The following is a 23,155-nucleotide window of genomic DNA, read 5'->3' as shown; positions in this document are numbered from 1 at the left end:
AGGAGAAAATTTAATCTCATCATACACTTTATTAGGAACCCTGCTCATGCATGCAATTATCCAATCAGCCAATCATGTGGCAGCAGTAAGATGCATAAAAGGTTGAGAACATCAAACATCAAAAAGGTACGTTTATGAACAGATGAACATGTTTGTCCTTTAATTTGTATTCGGTTCTATTTTCTGCTCTAAAAGCATTTTGGAAGGAAAAATCATTCAACTTGTTTACATTCATACCATTTGTGATTGTATTTTATGTATATCATCTTAATCACTGCTGATGACATGTTTTGGATTTGTCAGTAAAATAAATATAGTCTAGGCTAGACTTGCTTCTTCATATCAATCTGTGTATTTTTTTATTGCTGTTGTTTGTGCTGTTTGGGGTTACTTCTAAAAGAAAATCCAAAGTAAACTGCTTTAAAATAAATCCATATATTGATGTTCTTCTATTTCTGAAAAACAGGTTGGGCTCAGCCCTGCTAGAAGATTTATAAAAGCCGCCCCTGGTAGCTATTATGAATTAATAACTAAAGTAAAATAGATCAAACTGGTAAATGTGGATGAGTCAGAGTTTTAAGATTTCCAAATGAGACAGACTTTTTAGCTGCTTTAGCCTCACGGCATCAGTGTTAAACTTGAACCCATAAAAATGTCAATCTTTCATGCGATTTTCCATCATGAAAAATGAACATGAACTTTTCAAAAAGATTGCACTGTTTTTTTTTCTCAGATGAAGCTTTCAAGCCAAGTGGTGAATGGGCTTGCATTTTTCAGCACAGCTTAATTGGAAAGGAGAAACTGAACGGCCTTCCAATAAAAGTGTGTGCAGAATCCTCCCTCTGAGTCACGGATGTCTCCCACACACTCTCTGTCTCTCCCTCTGATTTGTTAAAAAGTGCTATCAGCAGAGAGATGGTGGTAGGGATGGAAACGAGGAGGAGAGAGATCTCTTTAGAGTAGATGAGATGTCGAGCAGCGCTGTTGTTTAATATTTTAAGTGCTTTTGTGTGTTTCGAATGACTCACTCATCACCTATGTTTAATGGATTATTCAGTATATTAGGCTTCAAAAAGCACATCTATTTCCACTATTAGACACCCATGCATTACAATAATATGCAAGATATACAAGTTGTATAAACTGTACGAGCAATACGAGCTAGCTATCTAGCCTTAAAATATAGATAGGAAGGTAGAAGAACCTCGGACGAAGGGCTAGCTTGCTGAAGTGAGGTTTGTAGACTGAGCCTGGCACAAGAAGAAATCCTCACGGAGAGCAAATGTGCTGCCATTACACTGCAGGAAAAAAACGCATGGCATGAACGTCTGCTCACAGCCAACGGGCTTCACACGGCAATCATCTAAATGCATGCCAAGCTTAGACAAAGCACACAAGGAGTGTCATCTCAGTATCTCTTTGTATTTTTGATCTTATTTCTTCAAAGATCTCTAAAGACCTCCTCTTAATGCATTTGTCTTCCAGCTGTGAGATCTGGATAAAACGTGAGGGTTATATAAAAATATATACCCTCACGTATCATGTTATTAGAAACATCTGCACACCTGTTCATCTAAGCAGATGCCAGCAAATGTTCTTGTCAGAAAACATCAGGATGGGGTAAAAATGTGATCTCACTGACTTGGACCATGGCCAAATGGACTCTTTTGAGTATTTTCGAATTCACATAGTATTTTCATGCACAATAATCATTACAGTGTGCACAGAGTGATGCAAAAATTCCAGTGAGCAGAAGTTCTACAGGCGAAAAAACCCTGGTTGAATTACTCAAATAACCATTTTAACTGCAGTGGAGAGGCAAATGCAGAACACTTTGAAGCCTGAGGTGGATGAGCTACAACAGAAGAAGACTACATGGGGTTTCACTTCTTCATGCCATGAAAAGGAATTTGAGACTATATATACACTATATTGCCAAAAGTATTCGCTCACCTGCCTTGACTCACATATGAACTTAAGTGACATCCCATTCCTAATCCATAGGGTTCAATATGACGTCGGTCCACCCTTTGCAGCTATAACAGCTTCAACTCTTCTGGGAAGGCTGTCCATAAGGTTTAGGAGTGTGTTTATGGGAATTTTTGACCATTCTTCCAGAAGCGCATTTGTGAGGTCACACACTGATGTTGGACGAGAAGGTCTGGCTCTCGGTCTGGTCTGGAAGAAGTCGCCAACTTTCTGCAGAGTCAATCGCTACAGACCTCCAAACTTCATGTGGCCTTCAGATTAGCTCAAGAACAGTGCGCAGAGAGCTTCATGGAATGGGTTTCCATGGCCGAGCAGCTGCATCCAAGCCATACATCACCAAGTGCAATGCAAAGCGTCGGATGCAGTGGTGTAAAGCACGCCGCCACTGGACTCTAGAGCAGTGGAGACACGTTCTCTGGAGTGACGAATCGCGCTTCTCCATCTGGCAATCTGATGGACGAGTCTGGGTTTGGCGGTTGCCAGGAGAACGGTACTTGTCTGACTGCATTGTGTCAAGTGTAAAGTTTGGTGGAGGGGGGATTATGGTGTGGGGTTGTTTTTCAGGAGCTGGGCTTGGCCCCTTAGTTCCAGTGAAAGGAACTCTGAATGCTTCAGTATACCAAGACATTTTGGACAATTCCATGCTCCCAACATATATATATATATATATATATATATATATATATATATATGATAAATGTATTAGTTGCCTTATATTTTGGTTATGTTAAATATACAGCTGTTCCTAATAAAGTGATCAGGGAGTATATATCATAATGTCAAATGCTTTCAACAAGGTTTCATTATGTTAAATTCAGCTTTACTATAACCATAAGCAAATTAATTAAATGAGTTCTTAATAACAATTGATCAGAAGTTGATTCATTTCATCAGAGACAACTATAGTGCTGGCTGTGAAGGAAATCACAGGTTTACTTTAATGTGCTCATTCTAACATGATAGTTTCCATAGTCGACACTTACACAGGGATTTGTATAGCAGATGCTCTCCATAAACCATTTTTAAGTGTGTATAAGGGGCTGTTTTTATGGGTTCAGCAATTAACAAAAGACAAAATTACTCCCATTCCCATTTTGCTGTCCCTGTGCCAACCAATATCTGTGTTAAATTATTCCTCTTGAAAACCTTAAGCTTTCTATAATAATATGAAAATCAGTTCTTTTCTTTCAAATGCAAGACATACTTTATTTGGCAATGTATCCTAAGCAGTTTATGGCTCTGTCCTGGTAGTCATTATATTTGAACTCATAACCTTCAGGTTGTGAGCACACTGAGCTGTAAATGAAAGCCATACCGCCATATTCACAGAACTATTTTCCGGCTTATAAGTGAACAGATTCATGTCTGTGGAGCAGATTTATCTGGCCTTGATCTTCTCTCTGGGTTTTCTGCTGAAGCACAAATACAAATTCAGACTGCTGATTCCAACAGAGAATTGATTGAAGCATGTTTTGAAAATGCTTTATAGGGATTGATCACTGCACCCAGATGCCATATAGATCAGAGATCAAATAATAAATTGCAAAATAGAAGCAGAAATCTTACAACCCTCTCAGTCTGGAGTGACACTTATTATAAATCTACTATACAAGACTATATCATTTAAATATACTCTACAATGCTCATATACTGTCCTGTATCCATGGAACGGTTTTAATACCATACTGATATGAGCTTATCGTGAATCATTTCCTTCTGAATGGAAAGCAAGCTGTAGAGGAGTTGGTATTGGTTATTTGCGCTCTCAGGATGTTGATTGATAATCATTCCCGTGGAAGTGGAAGGCCCTCTCTGCTTGGTGACACCCAGGTTACTATTGATTTAGCATCATAATTACTGAACAGCCATTCTTAATTTATTAGCCAGGCTGATATGAATATTTGATGTTCCCATGGGGAGATTCGGCCCCTTCTGGAGGTGGAAGGAAGGGATGGCAGCTGTGCTATAGTTACACTGAAGGACCAACAGGAAAAACAGCATGACGTGTTGATAGTGTGTAGCGCTAATGGAGAATTATCATTCATAGAATTTTTTAACAAAATGACACATTATGCACAGGCATGATGCATTTTTTCTTTATTGAGACAAACATTTCTGTCAATTTGGTCCCTCAGGGCTTTAGAGTTTGAGGTAAACAAAAATTGTTCTGAAAAGTTTTATTTATTCTTCCTCACATTTTTTCCCCCTCCTTAAACGGAACCATTTAAATATCAAGCAATTATACAGAAATATGTTTTTCCATGGAAATACAGCAAGCAAAAAAGGTCTCCAGTGGAAATATATTAGCAAAGTAAAAATATTTCTGCGGTGGACATACTCTTAGCAAAATCTCTTCCATATTCATCAAGGCATACTCCTAAAATAAATAGACTCCATAAAATATTTAAAAATCTTAGAACAAATATCATTCTGATTTCTGTTTATTTTATGCTTCGAACAAATAAGCATCCATTAGGTATTATCTAATTTGGTGCTGAATTTCAGATCTGAATAAAACAGTTATCTTTACTAAAATTGATTCATCTCATGCAAAACTATGCACAGTAATGCTTCGATGCATTAAACAGGCTACTTTGATAGCACACAAAACATCACCCAAGCATCTGGCATTGAAGTCTATACTTCTAGTAAAGACTAGTCTATAACCTGAAAACAGAAACTATTGTGCTTTTTTACATTTCAAAATTGCCCTCTGTACAAAGGTACTTGGTAAGTCTTGTTGTATTGAGATGGTGCTGATGTCCTCTGGAACAGAGCAAACAGCAAGTATCTAGTGATGAGTTATACACTGTAATGTAGAGAGATACACGTGATGGCAAAGGCATCATATTCATGGTAGATGATATTTTCAGCACAGTTTATTGAAGCTTTATCTGTCATATTAGCAATCCTGAGCAAGATTAAGCATGCAATGCCACTCTAAAACCAACACATCTTTCTTTATTTTATGTACATATTTGTTACTAATTTTAAACAATGTCCCTCACCTAAAATAATGGCTAATGGTCTTTTTCCTGTCCTCAAAATCCTAGGTGGTATTATGAAAAAGGAGGGAAGAAGCAGCAGCACTGAATCCTGCTCAAAGTTTCAAATACATCATTTAGGTTCTGTTGTCTGAGGACGTCTGCTCTACCACAGAATCCACAAATGGCTTTTACCAAAAACTGCTGCTAATCTCATCTACTCTTCGCATGAATCCTTTAATTGGAATTTCTGCCTTTAATCCCCTTGATTGGATAATTGATATTGACTAGAACTGTGGCATTTTTAGCAAGATCCACTTGCATGGGGTTATTTGTCAATAGGATTTACCACAAACGACCCTTTTGTAATTTCTTTCTCCAGGCCGGATGAGAGTTTAGCCTTTGGGAATGCTTCTCTCTTGTTGTCTTCACATGAAAATGAAATGTTAATGAACACATAGTGGCTGGTCTGTGAAGAGCATGCAGGAAGAAGCATGCCTCCCTCATCAAGTCTAATAAAACACAAGTGACTCAAGAGACACACTAGAGCACAGACCTCATTTAAACTCTCTGCTTATCACAAAGTTCTTTTTTTTTCGTTTATTTTTCAATTAAAACGTGATAATTAGCTTACCTGACCTTACCTACAGATTAAAATCTCATACACAAAATCTATTCTCTTTCCTCAGACACTTAGAAAAACATATACATTAGCATTAAATATTAAAGCAATAATAAATAGTATGGTTAAGAACAAAAGCTCATAACATTACATGATTTGCACCAAAGGCAGTTTTTCTCCCATACCAGTAGTTCTAGTATGAACCACACCACAATACGACAAGGACACTTAATGAAGAACACTGTGGTAGAAATTATGAAAAGTGCATACACCGATCATTGTAGTGCAACATACATAGCTCATTTTGTCATTATTCAGACATGATTAAAGCCAAGCAGATAGAGTGGGCTAGACAGACTTGGGACAGAAGAACTGAATCTATAACACATAAATCAAGAGCAGGTTATATCAGAGACAAAGGCTCTATCACGGATTAGTACTTTGTGTCTTCTGAATTAGGTGTGTACTTTTCCAAAAAGGAAAAGAGCCTGAATCAAGGGACTGTGTAGAAATATGGCAAATCAAAGCCAAAGGACATTAATCACAAGTCTAGTAGCACCCAATTTCACAGTGGATTACCTAGTGCAGAGAGTATATTGGCTTTTGAACTCAACATATAACTAAATGGAGCCAGAATAAAGCAATAAACCATACATACACCATTCAAAAATGACTTAATGTCATGTCAGATGTGAGGTAAGGGTCTTGATCTCCACTTACTGAACATTGGAGATGATTTAGAAAGAAGTTCCCCTTAAAAACTGACCATGGATCCACACTCTGAGGTCTGCTGCTGTGATCCCAACCCTAAATTGACAACCAAACCTGGTCCCAGATCAGTGTCTAAGGGTAATTTCCTCTGAATGTTTGATCACTGAAGCCCGGTTGAGATCAGCATAGAGTTGGTCGGGATGAGTGGAGCCATGTGCTACACTGGGCTGTGGTCGGGTGAGGCATGTGTGGCTGTCAGTAAACACTCGGGTTGCTCCCTGGTCCTGCGTAAGTCAGAATACAGACGCTCTTCAATGGTTGCAGACAGTTTATCACTCAGGTCTGCTGTGATTGTCTGAGGACCGTACCCAGTTTGGGCTAGCTGTGGGGGTGAATGACCTTCTGTAGACTCAAGAGGCTGGACTGTGTGCCCGGACTCTTCTGCAACTTCTGGCTGACCCATAGTACTATCAGTCACTGGAGGGAGTTCAGAGGGTGCAAGTTCTGCCTTTTCTTTCAACTCTCCACCGGTATCAGTACTCTGAGGGTGCTTTGTGTGGTCCTCCTTTGGAGATGCAGAACTCTTATCAGCAGCTCCCAAGATCTGATTGGCTTTAGGCATCTCTGCAAGGTTGGCAGTCCCATCACTGTTTTCCTCATCTGGGCCGCTGACAATTCGAGGAAGTGTACTGTGGTAGCTACTTTCCAGAGGGTAGTTAACTGTCTCTCCACGACGAAGTGGGGTGCGATAACGATCAAAGGAGGAGTGGAAGCGCTGGCCAGGATCACTATACTGCTTGGATCGCTGCCACTGCTTGCGAAGATGCACACGAGACCGGTGCTTTGAACGCACTGGTGACTCCTGTTGGTCAAACTGGGGATCATGTCGCAGAAACTCGTGGAAGAGTGCGTCTGTTTTTTCATCTATGCTATAGTCCCGGCAAGACAAGGTATGAGACTGAGTGTCAGACTGTGTAAACATCTGCCCAAAGGGTGACCACACCAAACCACCCTCTTCCAGTTCCATCACCGCATCACTACCTCCGCTAGCTCCCCTGGGTTCTACCTCAAGTTCTTCATCAAATATATCTGTGTCAAAGCTGTCAAACACTGTTCCTCTGTGTCCAGAGCTGGTGAAGAAATGTCTGCGTTCCATGGCTGATCCTAAGTCCTCCTTGCTACCACTGCTGCTCCGGAACAGCCGTACCTCATCAGGGGCACGGGAGGGGGCATCTATAGATGCATAGCCACTGTCCATTTGCAGAAGCTTCCGGGTACTTGATTCATCACTCCCTTTATCAGAATCCACACTGTCCTGCTTTCTTCTTTTCTCCTGACCATCATTCCCAGGCATCTCTGCATCCCCTTCCATCCCATCCCCAGTGTCCTGGGAGGGGTAACTTGGCAGCCCACCCTTCTCTGTCCGAAGCCTAAGCGAAGACACACTGTCTGCATCACTATGAACTGAGTCTTTGTCATTGTTACTGCTCTGGTCAGAGGAGATGTACTGCTCCAGAGAGGCGCGCAAGGTCCAGATGTCACGATAAAGGCTCTGATGGTCTTTGCTCTCCCGACGACAGCCCACGCCAGGAGCATCATCTTGGGGCTCAGCGTTCAGGCCAATCACACCAGGCCCCATTGCTCTGCTGCAGCTTGGCTCCACCATCACCTCCACCTCTAACCTGCAAAGAGCGAAGCATAAAGCCCGTCAGATACAATCATATACTTGACACAGACAGTGTGACGGGAGCCTGCACAAATACAGGTGATACACAGTAGGTGGTCTGTAAATATCTGACAGCCAAAAAGGAAATTCAAGCAGATGTTACTGCCAAAGCACAGATGGTTTACTGTCGAATGGCACACATAGTGTTTAATGTGAGAGAAATAGAGAACAGCCAGCAGTCTCAGTAAGTGTAAATGTAAAAGCAGTGATGCAATCTATGAAATCATCATGGAATAAGCAATGGTACACATCCCTGATAACTGTGGTAATTTGAGAAAACCAGACAGCTCTAATCTTCAAAGTGCCCAAAGACTATTTGACCCATCTTCTAAACATTACAGTTGCCAACAAAGTCAGAGTGCCCTTCTAAGAACTACTGCCATTGCTCCAGCATGGAATGGCTTGTTGTTGCGTGCAGGAGAGGTGGATGATTGCTGCAGCAGACAGATGGGGGAGGGAATTAAAGATACCTGCCGAGGGACGGTGGGGGTGTGGATGGGGGGGAAAGGAGACGTGGTGAGCAATAGGCCACGTCCTTGGTGCGGGCGATGTACTGGATGAGGTCAATGTGGTGGGCACCGTTCTCCTCTTGATCCATGCTTTCACTGGCTGCTCTCTGCCTCTGAAATGGCCTCCGTTTGGGGGAGCCTAGAAAGAGTGCACAACATCAACACATGCCACAGGTCCTTTTATGTGACCCACAGTTAAGTCTATTGGTCATTCTTTCTGTCCATAACCTTTGTATTGTATGAAAATGTTTTGGAGAAATACAGCATTAAATAGTTATTAAATTGCCAAATCCTGGCAGTTCAATAATGGATGAGCAAATAATTAAATCCATTTATTTTATTTATTTCACTGTGTGAATTATAGAAAATCTCTCTCTCTCTCTCTCTCTCTCTCTTAGTTTGGCTGAGAGCAAGACTGCTGGCTTGCCCTTGAAGGAAGTCATCCGGCCATCTGCCGACATTTGACCAAAGCCACTCCCTTCTTACACACACATGCACAAACACACACATGCACAAACACACACACTTACCACTTCTACAAATGAAGGGCAATTCAGCAGAAGATCATGTGATTCATTTAGAAACTGTATGTTATTCTAGGGAGGAAGAGGTTAATCAAATTAACTGAATTAATTAACTTTGCTGTGCTAATATATGAATTACTTAACTGAATAAAATATTGTTTTAATTTTGCAATTATAATAATCATGCTTAAATAAATTTATGTATGATAAAAGATACAGAGAATTCATTATTGTTTTACTATTATTCACCATAATGTATGGTGTCTGCAAAATGTTTCAACTTGTTCTTTTATGAATACACTATGCCAGTGAGTCGTGAGTCTTATACCACATGAAGGGGCATATAGATTATAGGAAAGAGATCCACTACAGATTTGTGTGATGTGACCTGAGACAAAGAGAAAGTGTTTTGTTCTGCTTTTACTACAGTAATCAATTTTATTTATTAATGAATGACGCATTGTGTTTTTAATTTGATTGTCGTAACATTTAATGTTGTTGAATGTCCACAAAACATTTATCAGTTTTATTATCACTTGTATTATAGCTACTAAAAGTGGTTTCCTCACAAGCCTCCCTTTTTTTCTCTCTCTTGAAGTTAATTAATAATTAATAAATGACTGAAAGCATTGACACTGGAGATTCCTTCCAAAAATGGTACATAAACATTTCTGGATATAAAGCTTCACCATCAATAATACTACTTTTTCAGTTAAATAACCTTTTTATCGATTTTTTTTTATTAGGCATAGATTATGCAGATTATCCACCATGCAAGTCCTTCTAAATAAACTGCTGTTACTATAGAAACAGTAAAGTATTAGAGCAAGTGCATTAATATAAACCTGCCAATTGAATAACAGCCAGAGCTACTCTCAGAACCGCTGGGACTGTATAGTACTGTGCAAAAATCTTAGGCACATGCAAAGAAATCCGGTAAAGATGACTTGAAAATATTTACATTTATAGACACAATTTATTAACAATTTATTAACAATTAACTGTTTTTTTTCTGAGCATCTTGGAGAATCTACCACAGTTTCTTCTGGAGACTTTGAATTTTATTTGCATGCAAAACCCAGGAATATGTGTTTTTGTCTGAAAAGTGGTCTCGTAATATATGTTTGGAATTTTGAAAATCTAAAATTGTTTTATAATGCAGATTTCAATAATGCATAAAATACAACAATATTTGCACTAAATAAAAGGACTTTTACACAGTACTTTGTATAAAATGAATCCACCTTCAGATTAGATAATCCACCTTAAACATTCAGGTTTGAGAAACAGCACTATGGATAACAGAATCCAACAGAGATAACTACAGAATGCAAAAGAATTTGTATAGTATTATTGATGTAGCCATGTGTGGTTGTGCCACCATGACAAATTATAGGATAATAAATAATAAAGTTATTCTGCTAAATGCCATCCCTTTTCTTCCCTGTGTTCCAGTGCCTGAACATCCATTGCTTTGAGTCTAATGAATATTCATAATGCAACATGGATTTCTTAAAACAGTATAAGTTCCAGAGCAGTGGTTCTGCAGCTCAACCTGAGCTTTGCCGGTCTCACCTCTGGTCTCCAGGCTGGAGGCTCTCTGGCTGCTGTCGAACTTCCATCTCTTGATCTTAAGGTAAGGACTGGCTCCTTCCAGACTGGCATGCCGCCGCAGCTTGGTGAAGAAATGCATTACTGGACCCTGAGGGACACAGCTTGAGGAGGAGTCACCCGAGGCAAGAGCGAGTGCTGGTTCACGCCCACTGCTTGGGCTGCCCCCATTTCTCAAGCTTGTACCTCTAATTTCCATCTGAGTGAGAAAAATATCATTACTGTAAAATGTGGAACAAGATAAATTTCACAAATTAGGAAAATGTAGTTGTTAATACTTTGTAACCTATATTGAGTTTAGTCATTTTGAATTTTTGTGACCAAATTGTTCCCAGGGTTACCAGTTTTCCAAATTTTGGTATGTATGACCTAAAATATTCTGCATCAGTTGGTTTGTGTAAATGCCTATGATTTATGATTACCAAGATGGGTCTTGGTGGCTCTGGGCTGGGAGATGGTGGACTGTCACAGAAGCTGGCATCCACAGTGGAGTTGAGGGCATCACCTGGCAGAGCTGAACTGGGACTTAGGCTACGAAGAGCTGTCTGTGGCAGTGGGTGCATTGGAGGCTGAGTACAGATAACAGACATCACAGCATTGCCTTTTACACCAAGCTAAAGCTCACCAAATGTTCCACATAAATTGTGCAGCTATGGCATCTGTTTTCTTTTACATGGGTTGTTTTATTAACTTAAATTAACAGATTTTGAACTGAACCTTTAAGAACCTTTGTATGAAATGCAAGGAATACTTCAGTGTATCCCCATCTACTATATTTCTATCTACTTGGAAGTCTAACATCAGTTGTTGGATCAGTTGTTGGTTTTAATGTGGACATATATGCTGTCATGAATACTTTAGTCATATATTAAAGGAATATGGCATATGACTGTTCTTATGCATGACACAAATTGATGATAAAATCACTATAATGCATACTCACACCTTATTACTTTTATAGAATGGTGACAAAAACAATGTGATAAAACCCTGTGTGATAAAATCCAGTTGTTTTTTTTTCAAATAAAAAACACTACCATTGCAGGGCACCATGCACATACACATTCACATATTTTTTCACACCTGGGGCAACGTAGCTGAGTTAATCCACCTCCAACAATAACCCATGTTCAGGATTGAACCAAGGATCCTGGAGACTACTCTCTGCAACACCATGCCACCCATCATATAGAGTTTCATATTTTACACATGATGGAATTTAGTAGCTACCTTTAGATTTCCAGAAATGAAATTTGAGTCAATCTCTTATATTTCATTCTTCAGCAAAGGTAAACTTATTTATAGAAAATTTGATTCTCCCACATGTGTAGGATATAGTTTGATGTGCACTCAGTATGCCTTTGACGGCTAAAGTAATTCTATAATCAGAGCCTGAAATGTGAGTACAGTACTCTACTCCCCGTTTAATGCTACTTCACACAAACAGCTAAGCAGAACCACCGACCTGCAGCTTTTAACTGACCCACTGGCATCGGCAGTGCTGTGACATACGTCATATTGAATCCTGCCATGTGTCACCTGGAAGATGGAGAGGCTGGATTTAGCGACAGGCCGTGTTGTCATGGCAATGTTGTTCTCCGATGACTCACACTCGTGGATGGTGACGATCTTGAGGGCGGCTGGCGGGAGGTGGAGGTGTGTGAGTCTGGCATTCTTTAGGTGATGGAAGTCACCCTCAGTCAGTGTGTACCTGAAGGCAGAAAGGCAAAGGGGGCTGAATAATGTCTGCCTGAATAAAATTACTGTTCCCTTTAAGGAGAAAATGAAAGCTTAAATGAATGCTTGAGAGAACTGTGAATTATATTGTGTGGGTGTGGGGTTTCATATAGTTGGTGATTCATATATTACACATATGCTAGCGTAAGACAGACTGCCAGCTCTTACAAGCAGATGATTTTTTTTTATATCAGTGAATTAGAGTATATTATATTCTTGTAGACTCTGTTCTCTATTTTAATATATATGTATACATGTGTGTGTGGGTGTTGTATGTGTGCGAGAGTGTGCGAGTGAGTAAGTGTGTGTGTGTATATATATATATATATATATATATATAAATATATATATGTACAATAGAGTAACAGAGATCTCTGAGGTGAGTGCGAGAAGGTTACTGACCTTCGGCCTTTCTCTTGTGCCTTCTTGCTGTGGTCGAAGAGAGCTGCCTCGTTGAAGGACACACGCCGACCTGTGCTTCCCGTGGACAGGAAGCGCTCAGTCTCCATATCGTGGGAGCTGGCTGCCGACAAACACTCTGACTCATCCACACGGATTGTGATTTCTGCATGGGGAGAACAAATATACCCCCTGCTTCATTTATGCATGGAACTCTGTATGATACAGAAAGTAAAAATGTGCTTGACTGTTGCTATGAATCCTAGCCCAAGGGGAAGATCAATACGATATCAGAAAATGTGTGTTGTATAACAGCAACATTGTGATGATGAATGCATGCTTTTATTTCTCTCATTTTGGTTTAGAAGCATTTATGGATATTTGATAAACTCCTATTAGAACATAACAATATGGGTTCTAATTTCATGCGGGCACAAACATATTGGTTGGGTCTGAAGCAATTTATTTCCGATAATGGTATTTATCTGAGTTCTGGAAAAGCCTTAAAACTCCTGTGCCATTTGTTACAACCTGAATCAGTAGTTATACACAATTTAAAAGACAATGGGGTCCTTAGTTTCAGCACTTTGTACCAGTCAAATGTAAAGCTGGAGATTTACGGTTTCCGATGTGGTCTTTAGTCATATATGGCATGACATTCTATAATAAATAAAAGATAGAAAATTAAATAGTGTCAGCAAATGTATGTGGAAGAAGAGGAATAAAAGACTGGGGGCTTTCGTCCTGGTATTGGAAAAGTTCTGTTATGTGTTGTTGATTAATTTTCTATATGTCTAATTGTTCTATTCCTAGTGTTTTATTCCACAACAAATATAAATAAACAACTTATTTGTGGCTACAGAATATGAATCAGACAGTGCAAAATATCTAATTAATTACTCATCACCACCTAATTAATAGAATAAAATAGAGGAATTTAACAAGATTAATTAAATACCAGATTTGCCAGTTTATGCTGCGACAGAAATAAGGATTTTGGATGATATAACGGCTATGTCCTAGAGCATTCATGTAGTCGAGCCAGAACAGTGTATAAAAAGACAAAAAATGCAGTTATTTATTTCTACATGACACATACAATATCACAGTGAAATATAACTATTTATTGTTACAAAAGCCTGACTGTAGAGCATCTACTGCAAACTCATTTAGTCATATCCCACCCCCACAGATTTTACATTTAAACCACTTTCTGTCAGGTTATTGCATATGCTGGTAGTCACAAATATGCTGCAACAATATTATGTCATTTGTTTGTTTATGTAAACCAAAACAGATTTTTATGTATAGTATGATAGCGTAATAATACCAAAAATGGGCATTTTACCATGCACCAGCTGCGTTTCCTCAACATAGGAGGTGGTCGGCTTCTCTGGGTCATCGCTACGCTTGAAGCAGGGAATGAACCTAAATACAAACAAATAATAAGGGCCAGATTGAGTCCTTTATAGTTTTATCATCACCTTCATCACATGTCTTCATGACAAGCCAAATGAACTCAGTCTGATGCACTCAGCCCACTGTGCTATCTACAGAAACGATTCGCTGATTAAAGGAGACAGTTTGTCCGTCCATATGGGACCATGTAGCAGTGAGAATAAACTGGGGGTGCTTTTCCATCCCGACATTGTGACTCCTCACTGTGTGAGTGTGTGTGTGAAAGAGAGAGCGAGAGAGAGAGAAAGAGTCGGAGCGTACGCGACGTGCCAGGAGAGATTAATCATGGCTGATAGCTGCTATGAGATCTCATTAGTTTCATCGTTTTGTGAGAGACTGCAGTGCAGGCACATTTAGTACCTCACAGATATCACACACTGACACACATATAAACATACAAGAATAAAAAGAAAATGTTTAGGGTGATAGCAGTCCTGCATCTTACAAAACAATAACTGTGAGGAACCAAGTTATTGCATAATATTGCTGTACATAAAACTGCCACATAAAGAACCATGACACCTCACAGTTTTTCATGTGGTATATCACAAATGAAACTGTGGTACCATAGGTTGAACTGTGAGGTATCAGACATCATAGCTGTCTCAGATGATCTGGGAGGAAAAACCTTTCCATGATCAGCTAAAGTTTCACAGACTGAAAAAGGAGAGAAAATATCATTTTATTGCTCATATAACCTTCTGCTTCACCATTGTGCTCTTCTACTTAACAACATTGTTCCAATCTTCTTTGCCACTATTGTTTTTGCCCAGCCATTCATTTCCACTCTTCGCTTTCCAAGGCTGTCATATTCATGTATTTAGTCTAACCATCAGGTGGACAGTGACCATGGTCAGTGGATATTTTCTATAAGAAATACTATGAGTGGATTTAAAATAAGAACTACTAGGCAGTCTCAATCTTCTTCTCTGAATTCAATTATGGATTAGTGATACATATTTTAGGTACCTGTGTCCACTGAGTATGCAAATGTTGCAAGCAAATCCCACACATGTGCGTTTCAATTCTGTTAAATCTGTGAGGCAGACCAGCCAGCTGATTAAAGAGTTAATCATTCAGTCGGTCAGTAAGCCAGTGAGGCATCCCATTCAGTATGCAATGTGGAGAGTTAATAAGCCATGTAGAGAGTCAGGAAGCCATGTAGAGAGTCAGGAAGCCATGTAGAGAGAGTCAGGAAGCCATGTGAAGAATCAGTAAGCCATGTAGAGAGTCAGTAAGCCATGTAGAGAGTCAGGAAGCCATACATAGAGTCAGTAAGCCATGTAGTCAATCAGGAAGCCATGTAGAGAGTCAGTAAGCTACACTATATTGCCAAAAGTATTCGCTCACCTGCCTTGACTCGCATATGAACTTAAGTGACATCCCATTCCTAATCCATAGGGTTCAATATGACGTCGGTCCACCCTTTGCAGCTATAACAGCTTCAACTCTTCTGGGAAGGCTGTCCACAAGGTTTAGGAGTGTGTTTATGGGAATTTTTGACCATTCTTCCAGAAGCGCAATTGTGAGGTCACACACTGATGTTGGACGAGAAGGCCTGGCTCTCAGTCTCCACTCTAATTCATCCCAAAGGTGTTCTATCGGGTTGAGGTCAGGACTCTGTGCAGGCCAGTCAAGTTCATCCACACCAGACTCTGTCATCCATGTCTTTATGGACCTTGCTTTGTGCACTGGTGCATAGTCATGTTGGAAGAGGAAGGGGCCAGCTCCAAACTGTTCCCACAAAGTTGGGAGCATGGAATTGTCCAAAATGTCTTGGTATGCTGAAGCATTCAGAGTTCCTTCCACTGGAACTAAGGGGCCAAGCCCAGCTCCTGAAAAACAACCCCACACCATAATCCCCCCTCCACCAAACTTTACACTTGGCACAATGCAGTCAGACAAGTACCGTTCTCCTGGCAACCGTCAAACCCAGACTCGTCCATCAGATTGCCAGATGGAGAAGCGCGATTCGTCACTCCAGAGAACGCGTCTCCACTGCTCTAGAGTCCAGTGGCGGCGTGCTTTACACCACTGCATCCGACGCTTTGCATTGCACTTGGTGATGTATGGCTTGGATGCAGCTGCTCGGCCATGGAAACCCATTCCATGAAGCTCTCTGCGCACTGTTCTTGAGCTAATCTGAAGGCCACATGAAGTTTGGAGGTCTGTAGCGATTGACTCTGCAGAAAGTTGGCGACCTCTTCGCACTATGCGCCTCAGCATCCACTGACCCCGCTCCGTCAGTTTACGTGGCCTACCACTTCGTGGCTGAGTTGCTGTCGTTCCCAAACACTTCCACGTTCTTATAATACAGCTGACAGTTGACTGTGGAATATTTAGGAGCGAGGAAATTTCACGACTGGATTTGTTGCCCAGGTGGCATCCTATCACAGTTCCACGCTGGAATTCACTGAGCTCCTGAGAGCGACCCATTCTTTCACAAATGTTTGTAAAAACAGTCTGCATGCCTAGGTGCTTGATTTTATACACCTGTGGCCGTGGAAGTGATTGGAACACCTGATTCTGATTATTTGGATGGGTGAGCGAATACTTTTGGCAATATAGTGTATGTAGTGAGTCAGTAAGCCATGTAGAGATTCAGTAAGCCATGTAGTGAGTCAGGAAGCCGTGTAGTGAGTCAGGAAGCCATGTAGAGAGTCAGTAAGCCATGTAGAGAGCCAGTAAGCCATGTAGTCAATCAGGAAGCCATGTAGAGAGTCAGGAAGCCATGTAGTGAGTCAGTAAGCCATGTAGTGAGTCAGTACGCCATGTAGAGGGTTAGTAAGCCATGTAGAGAGTCAGTAAGCTTTGTAGTCAATCAGGAAGCCATGTGGAGAGTCAGTAAGCCATGTAGTGAGTCAGTAAGCCATGTAGAGGGTCAGGAAGCCATGTAGAGAGTCAGGAAGCCATGTAGAGAGTCAGGAAGCCATGTAGTGAGCCAGGAAACCATGTAGAGAATCAATATGCAATGTAGAGAGTCAGGAAGCCATGTAGAGAGTCAGTAAGCCATGTAGAGAGCCAGTAAGCCATGTAGTCAATCAGAAAGCCATGTAGAGAGTCAGGAAGCCATGTAGTGAGTCAGTAAGCCATGTAGTGAGTCAGTACGCCATGTAGAGGGTTAGTAAGCCATGTAGAGAGTCAGTAAGCTTTGTAGTCAATCAGGAAGCCATGTGGAGAGTCAGTAAGCCATGTAGTGAGTCAGTAAGCCATGTAGAGGGTCAGGAAGCCATGTAGAGGGTCAGGAAGCCATGTAGAGAGTCAGGAAGCCATGTAGAGAGTCAGGAAGCCATGTAGTGAGCCAGGAAACCATGTAGAGAATCAATATGCAATGTAGAGAGTCAGGAAGCCATGTAGAGAGTCAGGAAGTCATGTAGAGAGTCAGTAAGCCATGTAGTGAGCCAGGAAACCATGTAGAGAATCAATATGCTATGTAGAGAGTCAGTAAGCCATGTAGAGAGTCAGTAAGCCATGTAGTGTGTCAGGAAGCCATGTAGAGGGTCAGGAAGCCATGTAGAGGGTCAGGAAGCCATGTAGAGAGTCAGGAAGCCATGAAGACAGTCAGGAAGCCATGTAGAGAGTCAGGAAGCCATGTAGAGAGTCAGGAAGCCATGTAGAGAGTCAGGAAGCCATGTAGTGAGCCAGGAAACCATGTAGAGAATCAATATGCTATGTAGAGAGTCAGGAGGCCATGTAGAGAGTCAGGAAGTCATGTAGAGCGTCAGTAAGCCATGTATGAGAAAGTGAGTGAGTTAGTCAGTGAGTTGATAAGTCTGTAAACCAGTGAGTGAGTGAGTGAGTGAGTGAGTTAATCGGTAAGTGTGTCTGTCATTGAGGTAGTCAGTCAGTCAATGTGTGAGTCAGTTATGAGTCAGACAGCCTCTTTTTGAAAAAGCAGGTCACTATCATTGGAATGTATTCAAACTAAAACTTCAAACTATGAGTTTATAAGATGCTGTCTGAAGTCAGTAATTTGAGACATGTCTGCTGTGGTGGTCAATACATGTATAGTTCTACTATTTGCCTGTCAGTGACATGTTTACATTAATAGACATTAGAGGCTTTTGTCTCACCGAGCAAAGCTCCGTTCTCCCTCACAACAGCGGCGACAGGCAATCAACAAGACCAACAGGATGGCAATCGTCGCAGAGATGAAGAAGGACAAAAGAACAAGGTAGAGGAGGTAGCCATCCTCCTCCCCACGCTCCAGAGGGAGCTCCTGAGTGAACACCACAGAGAGAAATTGCTTAACCAGACATGAAGTTTCTCTAAACTCCCACATACAGATATTTTGATGTACTATATATTTTAAAGCACAGGAAATGGACTCAGAATGGACATCTGGTAAATTGCAAACTTCAAAAGTAGATTTTGTTTGATCTTGGAACTTTCATTTCCATGGAAAACAAAGAGACACACAAGTCACTGAGAGTTTGCATGAAAGCACTTCACTTCTTCACCACGGCATGCTCTCATCTCCCGCACATGAGTGGGTAGAGAGGGTGAGGAGGACACAGGTGCATGTCGAGTTAAGTGCAGTGTTCAGTGCTTGTGAAGGTTCACTTGTGCAGACTTGAGCACAATAGACACAAGGCTCTTTTCTTAAAGGGATCAAAGAAAAGAAACTGTCATCTGCACCCATGTAACCAAAATAAATGTCAGCCAATGAAAGGTACTAGAACTGGTAAATGAATAATTCTTTGGGCTGAATGTACAGTTTCACCTTTCAATTCCCCTCCTGCTCCTCTTTTCAATTTCAGAGCACAATCTGTCCTTGATAACTTAGCAACTGAATGTTACATAGTTATCAGGCAGGAAGAACCATTAGAGTCAGTATTTATACCCGAGGTGTTCAACTCCATCATAGTTTAATGCATTCCCTGATCCCTAAACCTGGTCTTATGTCTTGCTGAGCAGAAAAATCTAACCAAACCAAACCAAACTGCATTCGAATCCTTTGGGAAAGGAGTATAATATATATATACTACATGGACAATATATATATAATATAATATATATATATATATATATATATATATATATATATATATATATTATATATATATATTGTCCAGGCTACCTTCCTGCAAAAATCATGATGGTAAAGGAGCTTGTGTATTAACAAGCACAGTTGTCTAAAAAGATAAGCTAAGCTAAGTAAGATTAGCAAGCTAAATGAGAATTTCTCACATGGTGGATGTCACACATTGATTAAGTTGTCAGATAGCAATGACCTGTAGCAAAATTACTTAAGCCTAATCAATTCAAAGTTCAATCAGGTACCATCTGTCAAAATGTTGAGATAAATAGGAACAAAGCAACAGTCAGAATTTTTGCTGTACTTGAACAGTAGGCATTGGAGCTTCTATAACTAAACAAATTCCTGCTTAAACCCAGCCACTGATTTCCTTATTAATAAAATAATGCAGATGATGCCGGTAATTGAAGATACTACCTGCAGTTGATGTACATTACACTGGCTGTCTTAGCCAACTTGAATCTGAATGAACGCTGTCTTGTAAGGCTAATCTGTTTACATCAGACCATGAATTCAATTACAAAGGACACAGAACAGGATATTTTCTATTTGCATGTCTGAAGATGTTCTAAAGAGAGAATAGAAGCAATAAGGGAAAACAGTCCAGGACAGAGGACAGAAACAGAGATTAACCCAATGACACATCAGTAAGTGAGAGAGAGGAAGTGAGAGATGTACTTACTGTGGGGTTCTCTGTTAGGCTTTTCCAGATGACAGACTCATTGCTCATGGTCCAGGTCAGCAGGTGCGTCCTCCTGAGGAAGACAGGCAGCCACCTTAAAGCTAAAGTTAACTTAATCTAGCTTTTGAAACTTAAAATCCAAATACATAAATATCTTCCTTCAACCTTCACTTCAAAGCTACATCACAAAAATAGACACAGAACATCTGAATGCTAAAGCCAGAGAGAGATTTTTCTGATGTGACAGGCAACATGATTGACATGCAACTGTAGACGTCTCTTTGTCCTGATTGGCTACCTGTTGGTTGTCCACGTTGTTTGTTTTTTCTCCCAAAGCCTGATACACCACAGTGACTGGAGATTTGTCTTTGAGCTGATATGTTTGTTACAGGGTCCACTATGCAAGCAAAACTTTGTCAGATATTACCAAAAGTGATTTAACTTGATTTAAAAAACAAAAAAACAAACAAAAAAAAAAACACTGATCCTACCTTTAAGGTTAGAAGAAATATGTTTGTTTCCAGTTATCAAGTATGATTCAAATAGATCATTATGGATAATCCTGAAGTTCATATGATATATATATCACTTATAGTAATGATGCATCACACATGATTTCACTTGACACCTTACTCGATACAGATTCTGCCATAATCCAAGACTTATAAAGACTCCAACATGTATCAGCAGCCAAAGCAAAGCTTTAACCTAAAGAATTTAGCTTGAAACCTACTGCTTTGTATGATCATATATATGCGTACTGTTTTTAAAACTCCCCACTCCCTGAATCTCCATATTACAAGGCATATTATGATCCCAGCCTTTCCTGCAGCTGAGGCCCTGCAGCATGTGCTCTCTATCAGATAATGCTATTAATGCTGCAGCTTCTGCCCAAAACACAAACCACTTGCTCTCTCGTTCACTCCTTTTATCTCTGTATTTGCCAAACACATGTATACACAGATATAGGCACAAACACACATATAAACTCACCTTCCAAGCACTTCCTCTCTCTCATATAGCAGGGAAAAGGCAACATGCAGAGCGATGTGTGTGCAGTCCCTGTTCCGTCAGTGCTGAGATGCTGTCTGAAGTCAATGTATTTGTGTGTGCGTGTGTGTGTGCAAGTAAGCAGCGTTCAGCGTGTGTCTCGCTGTAAAAAAGCTCTCAGTTCCTGCTGCATACTTAGCCAGTCCCTGCCCACCCACAGCCTTATAACAGCTCATTCTCTCTCTCTCTCTCTCTTTCTCTCTCTCTCACTCTCTCTCACACACACACACACACACACAAAATGACTGAAGCTTTATTGCCTCAGTGATGCCTGATACTCCACATCTAATCAAACAATATTTTGTAACTCTTATATTAAAAAAGAAATGACGTCCTGCACACTTCCTGCACAGTAAATAAAACCATGGCTGTTAATAAATGATTTGGGCAGAAATTATTTATTAAGTCTTGTCTTGTGCAAGTTAAACAAGCTGAACACATGAATGGTCACAGGTTCTGCAAAATCAAAGCATAGCTACTGTGTCATAGATGGGAAAAATTTGCTCACCTACTAAACTTGATTTTTTGCAGTATGTCTTATAGTGAAATGCAGGGTTAATTTTATACAGTTTAAGTGCAATAAAGTAGGTGTATAAGATCATGAAAACCTGTATAATAATCAGTAAAATATGCAGTGCATTGCAGTGCAGGGGGACTCCAAGATCAAAACCAGACATACTGTTAAGGCATATCCCATTACATGAATGTTACATAAAATGGAAATCACACAGATTTCTAAAACGACTCTTTGGTCAAGAAGAAGATTTATAGGCTAAAGTGGCATTAAATGAAAAGGTTAATTACACCCTGTTCAGCACCAACCTTCAGATTTCTTACATTCTTGACACATATGATCACGTATAAAGTGAAAAACTGTTTTTAGGAAAACTCCCATTACACCAGTAACATAACTTACATAGATTACATAACAATACTATTCAGATGCACAGCAAATCAATCACAGCAGTCCAATATGCGGTAACTTCAAAAGGATAATCTTCAATGCAAGCTTACCTAGTTGTAATTTGTGGGATCCATGTAAAGATATTTCAGCCAAAGCGGGCGAGCCTCTCGCGATGCGTTTATTTCACTGTAAAGGCGTTAAGTGGATTTATGAATGAAATATGCCGGCTGTGGCCACGCCCACTGTGGAGAGCACCGCGTGACGTAGAAGGAGAGACGAAGACGATTGAGCTCCTTCAAGAATGCGTAATTAGGTATGCAAACATTCTCATTGTTATGGAGAAGAGACACAGCCCGTGCCCAATCCACTAAACGTATCTTACATCACATTTTAGAAGTTGTCCCACGCAATTCATTTACACCCTAATTATCACTCAAAGATGATGTCATTTCGTTTGGTAATCATGCATTTATAATAAGAGCAGTGCATCTGTTCCGAGTAAAAAAGCATAACTGGCACAGCCGTATGACCTATAGATGTTTAATGAAGGATAGATGCGAATGATGAGTGTAAACAGCAGTAACCTTTTTAATATTTTAATACCAGCCTGTCAGCCCTAATTGCTTGGGAGTGTTTGACATGGACCAGGCGCCACCTTCTGGTAAAAAAAGAAAAAAAAAACTAAGGCTTTAATGCAACTGTGTGATTTGTATACAGTCTCTGTAAACGCATCTGTTACATACTGTATTGCATTTCTTGCCCACACAGCCCACTACCATCACCCCCACACGGATGCAACAGTATACACAAGTACACATTGACCCTCTACACTCTATGACACAATGAAGTCTCTTTTTCTATAGAGATACAGAGATTTATCTCTTGCTAGCTGGCTCTCCAAACATTTTTGTCTTCAGAGGACGTCAGAGACTTATTTGATCTGGAGCCTAGAGTACGTTCTGGGTGGTTTCACACGATGTCCATGTGGGTTTCCTCTGGGTTCTCAAGTTTTCTCGCACCTTCTAGTACCATGCTAAGCTGAAACCAATATGCATGATTAAGTGTGTGCATTTATGTGTACAAGGTGCACTGTGTTAGACTGGCAACCAAAGTATTTCCATAGGTCCTAGTGTTCCTGAGATAAATCCTGATCAGTGTAAAGTTACTCGATGAATAAATGAATGAATGAATGAATGTGTACATTTTATGGC

The 23,155-nt window shown here is 40.3% G+C and overlaps 1 protein-coding gene across 1 annotated transcript; it reads right to left on the bottom strand.

Annotated features, from left to right (window-relative positions):
* Nucleotides 1-4,069: 4,069 nt before the first annotated feature.
* Nucleotides 4,070-21,188, bottom strand: cbarpb (CACN subunit beta associated regulatory protein b). The gene is given in 12 exon segments (XM_058401583.1): nt 4,070-7,988; nt 8,503-8,680; nt 10,641-10,875; nt 11,099-11,245; nt 12,216-12,387; nt 12,816-12,978; nt 14,161-14,240; nt 18,344-18,489; nt 19,991-20,063; nt 20,984-21,054; nt 21,056-21,137; nt 21,139-21,188. Coding segments are annotated over 12 exon segments (2,847 nt in total). The 5' UTR covers nt 21,174-21,188; the 3' UTR covers nt 4,070-6,523.
* Nucleotides 21,189-23,155: the final 1,967 nt, after the last annotated feature.

This window comes from Hemibagrus wyckioides, linkage group LG10 (assembly GCF_019097595.1).
Source record: "Hemibagrus wyckioides isolate EC202008001 linkage group LG10, SWU_Hwy_1.0, whole genome shotgun sequence".
Taxonomy (NCBI): Eukaryota; Metazoa; Chordata; class Actinopteri; order Siluriformes; family Bagridae; genus Hemibagrus; species Hemibagrus wyckioides.
This window is presented reverse-complemented; position numbering and strand designations above follow the sequence as displayed.